The 12,165-nt window shown below is 47.6% G+C and overlaps 1 protein-coding gene across 2 annotated transcripts in view; it reads left to right on the plus strand.

Moving 5' to 3' along the window:
- The first annotated feature begins 1,342 nt into the window (after positions 1–1,342).
- Positions 1,343–12,165, plus strand: part of NOX5 (NADPH oxidase 5) — a 32,580-nt gene continuing 21,757 nt past the window's right edge. For both annotated transcript variants that reach the window (XM_046010400.1, XM_046010401.1), the window contains exons 1-5: positions 1,343–1,504; positions 6,545–6,668; positions 8,298–8,448; positions 10,749–10,959; positions 11,840–12,074. In XM_046010400.1, the coding sequence (XP_045866356.1) occupies positions 6,549–6,668; positions 8,298–8,448; positions 10,749–10,959; positions 11,840–12,074 (717 nt within the window). In that variant the 5' untranslated portion in view covers positions 1,343–1,504; positions 6,545–6,548. The remainder of the gene's footprint in view (positions 1,505–6,544; positions 6,669–8,297; positions 8,449–10,748; positions 10,960–11,839; positions 12,075–12,165) is intronic.

Raw genomic sequence — 12,165 nt, forward strand, 5'->3', positions numbered from 1 at the left:
CAGGTCTTTCCAATACTGATTCTAAGGAAAACATGTCAACCCTAAATCAAGATCACGGGGCTGAATTTCTCAAATGCTATCATCACAGCACAGACTCTGGGATTTTTACCCCCAAAAGAGACACAGATGTTCTTCATCATCTTTGACACTGTCTTAAATCATCTGGACACTGTCTTAAATCATCTTAAATCATCTGTTAACCTCAAAAGAGACACAGATGTTCTTCATCATCTTAAATCATCTGGAATGATGTCTTTTGCCAAGTTAGAATGGAGAATTCTCAGAGATCACCAGATCACCCCAGTTCTGCAGATCATACATGGCCTTGGGACTAGCCCAGGAAGAACTGGCCAAACCTGCGGGCAGAGGAGCATGAGTGACTGCAAAACGGCATCAAGTGGGCCCCTGATGAAGCTAGAGTCCAGACAGGACTGCATTCAAGGAGCCCTTTAAAGTTTCCCACCAGTGGCCACATGATCAGAGAAATTTCTTCTGCCAACTTGCCTGCTTTAAGATAAAAACAAAACAGTTATCATTTCCCTCATTTTAGAAAGTAGCAAGAGACATCTAAAATCACCTGTCAGGGGTCCAAATCCCCACCAGACATCCAAGGTTATCTGTTCATGTCTTGCCAGATAGGACAAAACGTAAAAAGCACTTCAAATTTTAGTTACAGCACGACCTTATCCAACCATTTGTATAATTTCTCTTAGATTTTTGGCCAGTAGGATTCTCCGACCTCCCTCCCTCTCCAGGTCTCTTGAACTGGGAACCTCTTCCCAGGACTGTTCCGATATATTTTACCCAATTCGTTGGGACTGATCTTTGCTCCTGTGCCTTAAATGCACAGTCTCCAGAGTCAGTCCGACATGGCTGAATGTCTGCCAAGCCATCTGGATGTGTCACTCACCTTTCAGAGTGCCACTCTCCCCTTTGGTGTAGTGATGGTAATAACCCCACCAAACAGGGCTGTGTTTTGTATTTAGTTGAACACTATGTGTAAAGTCCTTAGCACAACGCATGGCTCAGGGTAAGTGCTTCAACTTTTCTGTTGGTAATCTACATTATTGGGATTGATGAATTGCACTTGGCTCATTAAGGGCTGAGCAGAGCTGACTCTGACTTGGTGATTTTGGTTTTTTCCACAGTGCATTTCTAGATTTCCTACCTGCTGGAGGGGAAATGGAAGCTATCTAGCCAGATGGAAGACTGCCAACATCTTTCCAGTGAAATCCTTGCCCCACCCTTGCACCAGGCTCTTTGTCAGGATTTCTCTGGACCAGGTCAGCTACTGGCCAGTACGTGGATGCCTGAGGGGCAGTGGGTGTGAGCAGCTCTTTAGGAGAGTCAGGAAGAGGAGGAGCTGGGGAGAGGTCAACTGTGGGCTTCACCCACAAGCTGCTGTACAGACCATAGCCTCTCTGGGACCTGTGGTCTAGAAGATAGGAGAAAGGGTGAGCAGGCCAGAAGACCCAGCCTAACCAGACTTTGAAAGCCACAGAGGGTGAGTGACTCTTTCTCTAGCTTTCCATGCCAGTGACAAGGGAAAGGCAAGGGTTCTTTGCCTTCAGTGGGGGAGCTACAGAGAATGACTCTCTGTCTGGGACAGAGGTCAGGAGACCTGAGCCTGCTCAGGTCTGCTCTTGCCTGGTTACCAGCAAGCTGTGCAATCTTGGGCATGTCACCAGACCTCTCTGGACCCATTTTCACATCTGTAAAAGGAGGAATTGGCCTAGTCAGAGTAATGATATGTAGCATTTGTACAGTGCATGTCAGTTACATTTTCCCAAATAGCATCTCATTTGGTAATCGTAGCAGCCCTTGCTGGAATGATGTTTGTCATGTGCTGCAGATAATCTCACCACAGGGCAGTGGGGCCAGTGATCAGGTAGGGCAGAGCAAGCCTGGACCTAAACTCCTGGTCTCCTGGGAAAATTCTGGCCTCTGCTGAGCACATTGTTCACCTAGAGCTCTGAAATCTGAACATTCCTAGCTCCTCCTCGAGGACATCTGTCTCCTTTGGTGCTACCTTCTTTTTCCCCTGCATTCCCTTCCTCCCTTCTTCCCATTGGCTGTTCCAGCCTCTTTTCCACCAGCTTCCTAGAATTTCTTCTCCTTCTGCAGGCCTGAAACACTAACATTTCCAAGAAGAGGGAAGTGCACACCAGCACACACCAGATAGCCCATCCTCACCCTCCCTGGGTTAGCACCTGCACGCAGCCTCTTTCCCAGAGTTCTCTCTGCTTTGTGGAATGCCTTTCTGTGGGTCCCCAGGGGTAAAGTAAGTGGGGCTGCTGAACCTCCAGGTGAGAGCCTGGACCTGCCGGCATGGGTTGCCAACATCTAGGGTTCTGGTTAAATGTGCAGATTCCGGGGCCTCACCCCAAAGTTGGTGAGCCAGAGTGGGCACTGTAGCAAGCTCTCCCTGTCTCTGACAGGCAGATGTCATAACTTGGGCACCGCTAGTCTTCCAGCTACTGCGTTTGGACAGCAGCAGGGGTTGGCAGATAATATTTATAGTGAATTTTCCTTGTATATCTGGAAAAAGTCCTTCCTGATAAAGGTGGGTTATTATTTTTTGAAGTAAATTCCAGGATTTAACTTGGTTATATTCTAGTTTGAGTGTTGCATCTCTACCAGTTACATACGTCTAGAATTTTCCTTTTCTTGTATGCTATCTACATCAGGATTGGGGAATGCTAGCTTTGTAAACTAAATTGGGAGTCTTACCATTATTATTACTTTTTTTTTTCTTTTTAACCATCAGAGCTAGTTTGATATTGGGCTTATTCTTTGAAGATTGGGTAGAACTCAGCTACAAAAACAAGCTGGGGCTGACACGGTCATAAGTGGTTGACATTTCACTGCCTTTCTTATTTCTGAAATGAATGTTAGTCCGTTCGGATTGTTATGTCTTCTTGAAATCAACTCATTTCCCTGAGTTCACCAAACAAGTGCACTGGATACTCATATGTCTGTAGTCCCTCCCTTTTTATTGCCTTTCTCAATATTAATGTTATATTTTTTTCTTTTTTTTTAAGATTTTATTTATTTATTTGACAGACAGAGATCACAAGTAGGCAGAGAGGCAGGCAGAGGGAGAGGGAGAAGCAGGCTCCCCACTGAGCAGAGAGCCTGATGCGGGGCTCGATCCCAGGACCCTGAGATCATGACCTGAGCCGAAGGCAGAGGCTTTAACCCACTGAGCTACCCAGGCGCCCCCCATTTGTTTTCTTTAATTGTGCTTTTCTACTTAGACTTTTTGAAGACCCAACTTCTTTTTTCACTGCACTGAAGCGTTATTAATAAACAATAAGCTGGATACTTAACATGAACAATTTGATGAGTTTCTAACATATGGCTACATCTGTGAAACCATCATAATAAAAAATAAATGTATTATTTTGACCATTTTTAGTTTTCTAGTTCCTGAATTTCAGATTTTCTATTTAATAGTCTATCCTTCTATTTGTTCATGTGGATATTATATTATTTTTGTTATGGTTCCTTAAGTGGAAGTGAACTTGTTTATTTTTAATTTTTATGTATAGATAGTTAATTCTCATTATTCATGGCAATTATGTCCTCTAAATTCATTGCAAACAATGATTAGGGAATTCTGGGCCATTTCTCCTCGGGAAGATGCAGGGTTAGATTCCTGCCAACATTTGGGCACAAAGTTTTGGTTTTTTTAATCAAACAATCAATATAAAATCTTATTTTTTGTGTGCTTCTGTTTAAAGACTCCTTTAGGGGCACCTGGGAGCTCAGTTGGTTAAGCATCTGCCTTTGGCTCAGGTCACGATCCCAGAGTCCTGGGATCTAGCCCCACATCTGGCTACCTGGTCAGCCAGGGGTCTGCTTCTCCCTCTGACCCTCCCTCTGTCGTGCTCTCTCTCTCTCTCTCTGTCTTTCAAATAAATAAATAAAATCTTTTTTAAAAAGACTCCTTTAAAAATATAAATTGTTGATTTGTTAACATAAAACTCATGGTCAACAGTGCTAGGACTCATGTCTGGATAGAGTTTACCTAATACATGTATTTTTCCCCTTAAGGCATATCGCAGCCTTTTTGTGCTTAGGGACACTAGCCACCATCTCAACACCACTCTTGGGGCCATTTTAAATAGCAAAGTCACTGGCACAGCATAGGGACTATAATCAATAATATCATAACAATGTTACCTGGTAACAGACGGTAGCTACACTTATCTTAAGCAAAACATAATCTAGACATACACCTGAAACTGACGTAACGTTGTGTGTCAACCACCCTTAAAAAACTTTTGTTAAGAATGAAAAAAAAAAAGAAAAAGAAAATCACCAACAAAAAGCACAAAAATTTAAAACTTGTAGCACTCACTAGATCATGCAAAGGACACTCGTTCTCAGTATGAGAGCTGAAACAAGAAGGCAGAGGGACCCCTGTTCAGCCTCAGCTGGGAACGTGTACATCAGGCAGCTGAAACTGATCACTACTTTGCTCATGCCTGCAATGTCTGGAAAAATGCTGCAAGTATTGGTTTGGGGGCTACTAATAAGTTTCAACAAACAGGTGAATTCACAAATATGGAATTGTTAGGTCCGTTATTAAACGAAACGAGACTGAGACAAAGTGGAAGTTATTTAAAGCTTTATTTTATGATAAGTATTAGAAGTCAGACTGAACGGCCAGGGCCATCTCCGAAGAGAGCACCCACCCCCAGCTTACAGGCTCAAGAATTGACTGACTGACCGGTCAGGGCCGTCTCTGAAGAGAGCGACCCCTCCCAATCTTACAGGCTACCTTTTATTGGTTGAAACTGCAACCCATATCTTTTTTTTTTTTTTTTTCCCCAAACAGAAGGCTTTATTGCTTCTCTAGACCTTACATCTCTGGGTGTTAACCAGCTGCTTTTCTCACAAACAAACACCACATGGCCAGGATCATTATGGATGAAGGTCTTGACTTTCCAAAATCAGTGTCCATTTTTGAAGAATGTGTACCATATTCTGACTTTACACGATCTTGAGTTAACCTGGTCTGAGGGTATGGTCGATTTCCTTTTGACTGTGACTCACTCTTGGGCAGCTGTGATGAGAGCCGAGTAATGTACAGAATTGTTGAATCACTATATTGTACACCAGACACGGGATCTGCCAGCATCTTCACCTCAGACCTCCAGCCTCGGAGCCATGAGACACGAATATCTGTTCTTTAAGCCACCAGTCTGTGGTATTTTGTGCAACCCATATCTTGCTATCTCAACCCACTGGGTTTGTGTGTCTCTTGCTGATTGGCTAGTTCCATCTGGTCTGGAGACTTGTTATTTAAGATTACCCCATACCAGGAACCATTACAAACAGTACTTTTTGGGAAGGCTTAGTCAGTTAACATATTCAGTGTGAATAATAAGATTGTCATCCTTCTCAAGATGGAGTCATTTAGGTTTGGGCAAGAGCTTCTCACTGTTAACAAACAGTACTTCGTACTGATTAGATGTCTCTATCTGGCCTGACTCGTCCTTGTATTCTGGGCTCTGCTCTCAGGAACTAGCCGACTACATTTTACCAGTTTCCCGGACTTGTTTCTAAGTAAGTTTCTCGGGGGGGGGGGGGGGGTCAATTTAAGTTTACTGCACAAACAACAAAATGGCTATTTATCCAAGATGGAGTCGCTCTGGCTAAATAGGTCCTTACAGAATCTGCAAATAATGAGGATCGATTGTAGCTAAATCATTTAAGGTTACATTGAACTCACGGGATACAGACAAAGCCATTCTCTCAGAGAAAAGTTTAGGGCAACAGAAGCTATAAATCCTCACTCACAGCTTCATTTTTGGTTTGTTAGGTTCTGATAACAGAAAGTGTCCTCATTTACCAGTAACCTCTGTTCAGGTCATTGGGTACTTAGCTCATCTGGGAGGCTGTCAGTTTGCTGATACCCTTGGAACATCATACAATATGCCCTGGACCCAAAGAGTCAAGACCTGAGGTCTAAGTCCTAGTGAGGCTTGTACTAGAAGTGTTTAAGCAGAGGATGGGGCATGATGGAAAACATATTGGCCTTGAATTAGAACTTTCTCTGTCTCTCATTGACTGAATAAATTTCTCTAAAATACTCATCTGCTCTAAATCTATTTCCTCCCTATTAAAACGTCATGATCCACCAAGCTGTGACAGAGACCAAATGCAGTAGTGGGTGGGAGTATTTGAAAAACAGTGAAGAGCTGTGTAAATGTGAGGCAGGAAATATTGTCATCATGTTAACATGATGTGTTAACATGAGTGTGCCATTCTCTGACCTCAGGCCCACAGCTCACTGGGACCCTATCATTTCAGAACATAAAGAGACACGAGTCCAGGCTGGCTCATGCCAGATGGAAGAAAGAGACAGGGACTTAGAGACGTAAAGAAGCAGTCTTGGGGAGGCTCCTTTCCCATGGGCAAAGTGGGTCCAACCCATGGAAGACCAGAGGACCTAGATAGAAGCAGGCACACGTCTTGGAACCACCAGAAGCCCTTGACCACCCCAAACCCACAAACCTGTCTCCTCTTCTTCCAGCACCATGAGTACCGAGGAGGACACCAAATGGCTTCAGTGGGTGACGCACCAGTTTGAGACAATTGCGGGGGAAGACCGGGAAATCGACCTGCAAAAATTCAAAGCAGCCCTCAATGTGAAAGAGGCAAGTGTCCACTCCAGAAGTGGACCCTGTGCTCATAGCAGAGGAGCAGTCTGGCTCTCAGGGACACAGTACCTCGCAAGGAGGGAAAGATTGCCCCCCCTCCCCCGGGCATCCTCAGGGCTTCTAGCCTCACCCCTAAGCAGGATCTGAACGTTTTAGTCTCTGCTCCTGATGTCCTCTCATCCCTCTGGTAACTGTGCCTCCTGGGGGCTTCGAAACAGCATGTAAATTTGGATGTCAGGAGCTCGCCAGATCTTAGGAAGTAGTTTTGGCCTCATGTTTTCCACCAGCCTCATGGGCAGTGTTGAGGCTATGATGTCCATAAGCCTCCTTCCAAGAAATAAGATTCTCGATGATTTGTATCCAAGAAACTCCCACCCCCTCCCCAAAAACCTCTCTCATTTCATAGGTTCTCTGCCCGTTCCTGGAGAAGCCTGCATGCCCCACAAACCGGGGAGACATCCATAGAGATACGGGGGGAGTGAGCCTGCAAATGTTAACTTCTCCCCACATGTTTCATGGGCTAGCATCTGGTGGTGGCCTGTGTCCTTGATAGGGGCGAGCCAATGAGCATCTGCGTGTCCCAGCATGCCCCTCACTTGCTGGTAGCGGGGATACTGCTAAGAACTCTAAATGCCATGCCTCCTTCCATAGTAAACATGGGGAGGGGGAAAAAAGACATTCTGCCTAACAGTACATTACACTTTTTTTTTTTAAGATTTTACTTATTTATTTATTTATTTGAGTGAGAGAGCACAAACAGGGAAGGGGTAGGGAGAAGCAGACTCCCCAGGACCCCAGGATTATGACCCCAGCCAAAGGCAGATGCATAACTGACTGAGCCACCCAGGCGCCTGATACATTACAAGGATGCTGTAAATTATCTTAAGCTAAAGACCACTCGGGATGGTAGAGAGTGATAAAGGTGTTAGCCAGGGATTCAGGAAAGAAAGAGGGGAGCCGAGGCAGGGGTGACTGTCTACAACAGACTTCGCCCCCACTTCCTGCTTGTGAACCCTCATGGTTTCTTTAGGTCAAACACGAAGCCCTACAGGCCCCTCTCCCTGCCTTCAGGCGAGCCTCCCGCCGGGCATACCTGGGGCACTGACCCCGCCTGTCTTAATTTCTGTGTTGGGTGTCTAACACCAGGCCTGGCAAGTGGGGGCTGTGCAGGACATGAGTGCTGAATGGATGAATGAATGAATGAATGAATGGGTGAATAACTGAATGCGTGAATAGAGTGAGTGAATAGGAGCTTAAGAATGAGCCTTAAGTGTAAGATCAGACAGCCTAAGCAATAAGTATAGGGACCATCCAGGTGTTCAAGGGCCATATACCCTCTAAACCCTCCTGGTTCACCCCAAGGGGGAACCTCACTGCTGGGATCTGAACAGTGCTTCCGCGGGTGTCTAAACTTGCTCTGGGCCAGCGGGAGGGGCCGTGGACACCGCCCCATGGTGTGGTCAAGCGGGCCGTTCCCACCCGGTGCGCAAGCACCCGGAACCCGCCCGAAGCCCACCACCCCACAGCGCATGCGCGCAAAGCCCGCCGCACTTCAAAGCCCGCCACACTTCAAAGCCCGGGCCCCTCGGCCACCCAGTGCCCATCTCCCGCCCTTTCTGGCCACAGTCCTTCTTTGCCGAGAGGTTCTTCACTCTGTTTGACTCGGATGGAAGTGGCACCATTACCCTCCAGGAGCTGCTGGAGGCGCTGACCCTGCTCATCCACGGCAACCCCATGGACAAACTCAAATTCCTCTTCCAGGTGTACGACGTCGACGGTAAGGGCTCCGGAGGGGCGGGAATGGTCTCAGTGGGAGGAGCAAAGGGAATCCACCCCCTTCAGTGACTTTTCTCCAGCCCAGGCTGATGGCTCGCGCTCTCTCTCTCTGTGTCCCCCCTACCCCTCCCACCCTCAACCCCTTTCTCCAGCTGACCACTGCCTCGCTTCTTGGAGAGGTGGCAAGAAGGGGCCACTCTGGCCCAGGAGACAGATGCCCTTAATTCGATCACCAGAAGCCTGAACTTATTTTGAAAGTTTGAAAAAAGAAATTGCTTTATGCTTTTTCCTTATTATGATAATTCCACTGTGAATATTTTAGATACTACAGTTCTTTTTTCTTTAAAGAAGAAAGCAAAAACCACCCATAACATTTTTCTGTACTGCCTTGTAATTGATCTCTCTGTCTCTCTCTGTACACACCTCCCCCCGCATTTTTTAAAATGGGATTACGCTCTACTGACTGCCTTTTCTTGCTAAACAACATACAAATTTGTTCGTGTAAGACTATATTGCTTTCTAACATAATTTTTACTATACCAAAATATACCTAACATTAAATTTACCACTTTAACCAATTTTTTTAAACTTTAAGCATTTTTTAAGCGTCAGTGCAACAGCGTTCAGTGCATTCACATTGTTGGGCAACCCACCACCACCCACCCACAGAACTTTTTCATCTTTCCAAACTGAAACTCTATACCCACTCAGGTTTGGAGTCTCAGTACAATTAGCCACGGGGAGCCACTGAAGAGTGTTGAGCAGGGAAGTCCCTGGGCTGGATTTGCATCCTGAAAAGTTAAACCTCGCTGCAGGCCTGCTCCTGGGCAGGGCCCTCTGGCCTATGGGGTTTCTTAACTCCCAGTCCCACCTGATTCAGTCTAGCCAGACCAGGAACCCACTCCCCAAATTGGCCCCCTTCCCTTAGTACATAGGGAGTTGACCACACCGAGTCTCCATGAGACAGTCCTCCTTGACTGCTTTCTGACCACCAAGCTTTGCTCACTCTGAGAGGTTGATTTTTGATGGGAGAAGCAACACACTTGTCTTCTCCTTGCAGACTTTTGGCGGGGCGGGTTGGGGAGGCAGTACAGGGCAGGTGAAAGGCAGGAACTAGAGAGCATTCCCTTCCAGTGGCTTCTGTTTTCTCTGAGAGCCAGGCAGGGATTGGATGCACATGGAGGAGAGAAGTGATCCCGCAGGCAGTAGTGGAATGACCTTACCAGAGAATCAGGATAAGGTTTCTGGGCAAGTTGAAGGCCTTGCTGTGGCTGAGGATCAGAGCTTCCTGCTCTCTTGAGTGCTTTTCTCCAAGAATGTTCTATCAGCTGCCCTGGTGCAGGAACGGAAAGGACAGGTGGCTAGATTCACTCAGGAATGGGATATGTTTAGGTCACTAGAATAGAAGGACAGCGGGATGAGGAAGAGGACTGTGTGTATGAGAATAATAGTGAAGGGGGATCCTGGATTTGAAACTAGCCAAGGAGTGAATAAAGCTGAATGGACCAGAGGGTGTGAAGGCACAGGGGAGGGACTCTGGATGCAGTTAGAGACCTGGGGCATAGTGGCTCTTGGCTAGGAAACCTGAATTATGGGAGGCGTGCTGGAGAGCAATACATGAGACTGTACTGTCATGTGATTACAGACCCTGGCTTGGGCCTTTATGATGATTAAAATACCAATAAGACTTTCCATTTATATGCAGCCACCTTCTTTCAGATACTACAGTAAGTATTTTATAATGATCTGTTATCCTTGAACCAGTTCTGAGAGGGAAGGAATATTATACCCATTTTATAGATGAGCAAAGTAAGGTTCACTACTCCAAAGGACTTATAGCCCACCATCACAGTTAGTAAGGGGCAGAAACATGAAGCCACCTCATGTGTATGTGCATCCAAATCAGGCCAAGAACTCATTAATCATGGGCCCTGCTGTTCATGCAGAGTGGAAAAATACACAGAAAAAAAAGGCTGTCTAAGCTCAGTACTTAGAGAGGAGGCTGCAGATTCTGGAGGAAGGCATGCACTGAAGCTAAGATTCTCCATGCTTGGAGAGGAGTTTCTCTCCACGGAGCTGGGCAGTGGGGAGCCATGGAAGGTTTTGAACTGAGGATGACATTACGTACTTTGATTGCCTGATCTACACCCGGAAAGGGACTTGGTTGGGAGAAAACTGGAGGTGGGCGAACAGGGAAAGCTCATCTCTCCATGCAATAGTTGGGCAGGCAGGGGGAATCTGCAGGTAGAGAGTAGGGTCCGGGGCAAGCCCCCACTCGGCTTCGATCCTCACTTGGGACAGGCAGCGGCTCCATCGACGTGGACGAGCTGCGCACCGTGCTGCAGTCGTGCATGCGCGAGAGCGCCATCTCGCTGCCGGACGAGAAGCTGGACCAGCTGACGCTGGCGCTCTTCGAGTCCGCCGACAAGGACTGCAACGGCGCAATCACCTTCGACGAGCTCCGGGACGAGCTGCAGCGCTTCCCCGGGGTCATGGAGAACCTGACCATCAGGTGCGGTGAGGTTAGATTCCGGGGGCGCAGAGCAGCGCGAAAGCTCCGGGGATCCCTTGGCCCAGCCCCACTCCGGCCCCGCCCCCACTCCGGCCCTGCCCCACCCAGTTTCTTATAGCCGACAAAGGCCTGTTCTGCTGGGGGCTCATATCGGGTCTCCTATTTACAGTGTCTTTTCAGAATCTTCACAGTATTAAGCACCTACAGTGGGCTGGGCATTTTTGCAAATACGCCAGTGCGTTTTATAATAATGGAAAGGAAATTCGTGACCGCACCAGCACTGATTTCCAAAAGGAAATTAGTTACCTGACCTGAAGTAACTTACCTAGGATCACACCTATAATTAGCAGATATTTATTCAACTTGGTCAAGCAGGCACTGTTAATTTATACGTAATTTATACCAGTAAACAAATGCACAAACAAGAGAAATGCTAAGTAAGAAAGAGCTGCGGAGGAGAATAAAGTAGCCGGGGTGTTCCATGCTCCGAAAAGTGCCACTTCTGTGTTTCATTCTTTTTGTGTATTAGCTTACTTTTGGATTATTTACCACAACATATCTCAGAATTTTCCATCCTTTTCGGTTGCCTCCCCCCCCACCCCCGCCCCAACCTCCCACTCCCAGTTGGTAGGTCAGGGAAGTAATAGAAGCAGCCGTGATTGTGGCGGGAGTTCCATCCCGGCTTTGCCTGCTGTGTGACTCTGAGCGAGTCGCTCGACCTCTCTGTGTCCTGGTATAAAGGGAAGCCGGCCGCTGGCCAGGAGGATCCAGAGAATTGGTCGGTTACGGCGGGCGTGGGGTCTCTAGGTTGCCGCTGGGGAGCTGCCCGCCACACACCCGCGCCGGGCGGGTCCCTCTGAGCAGAGCCCCTCTTTCGCAGCGCCGCCCACTGGCTGACGCCCCCCGCTGCCCGGCCGCCCAGGCGGCGTCCCCGCCTTCTGACCTCCGCCTACTGGCACAACCACCGCAGCCACCTGCTCTGCCTGACCGCCTACGCGGTCCTTCACGTGCTGCTCTTCGCGCTAGCGGCCAGGGCGCACCGGGCGCGCGGCCCCAGCGTCATGGTGGCCAAGGGCTGTGGCCAGTGCCTCAACTTCGACTGCAGCTTCATCGCGGTAGGACTGCGGGGGCACAATGCCTGGGAAAGTAGGGTGAAGGGGTGAGGTTGCTGGGGGATGCTGATGTAAGTTCCTCATAGCCCAAGGG

The sequence above is a fragment of the Meles meles genome, chromosome 6, assembly GCF_922984935.1.
Source record: "Meles meles chromosome 6, mMelMel3.1 paternal haplotype, whole genome shotgun sequence".
NCBI lineage: Eukaryota > Metazoa > Chordata > Mammalia > Carnivora > Mustelidae > Meles > Meles meles.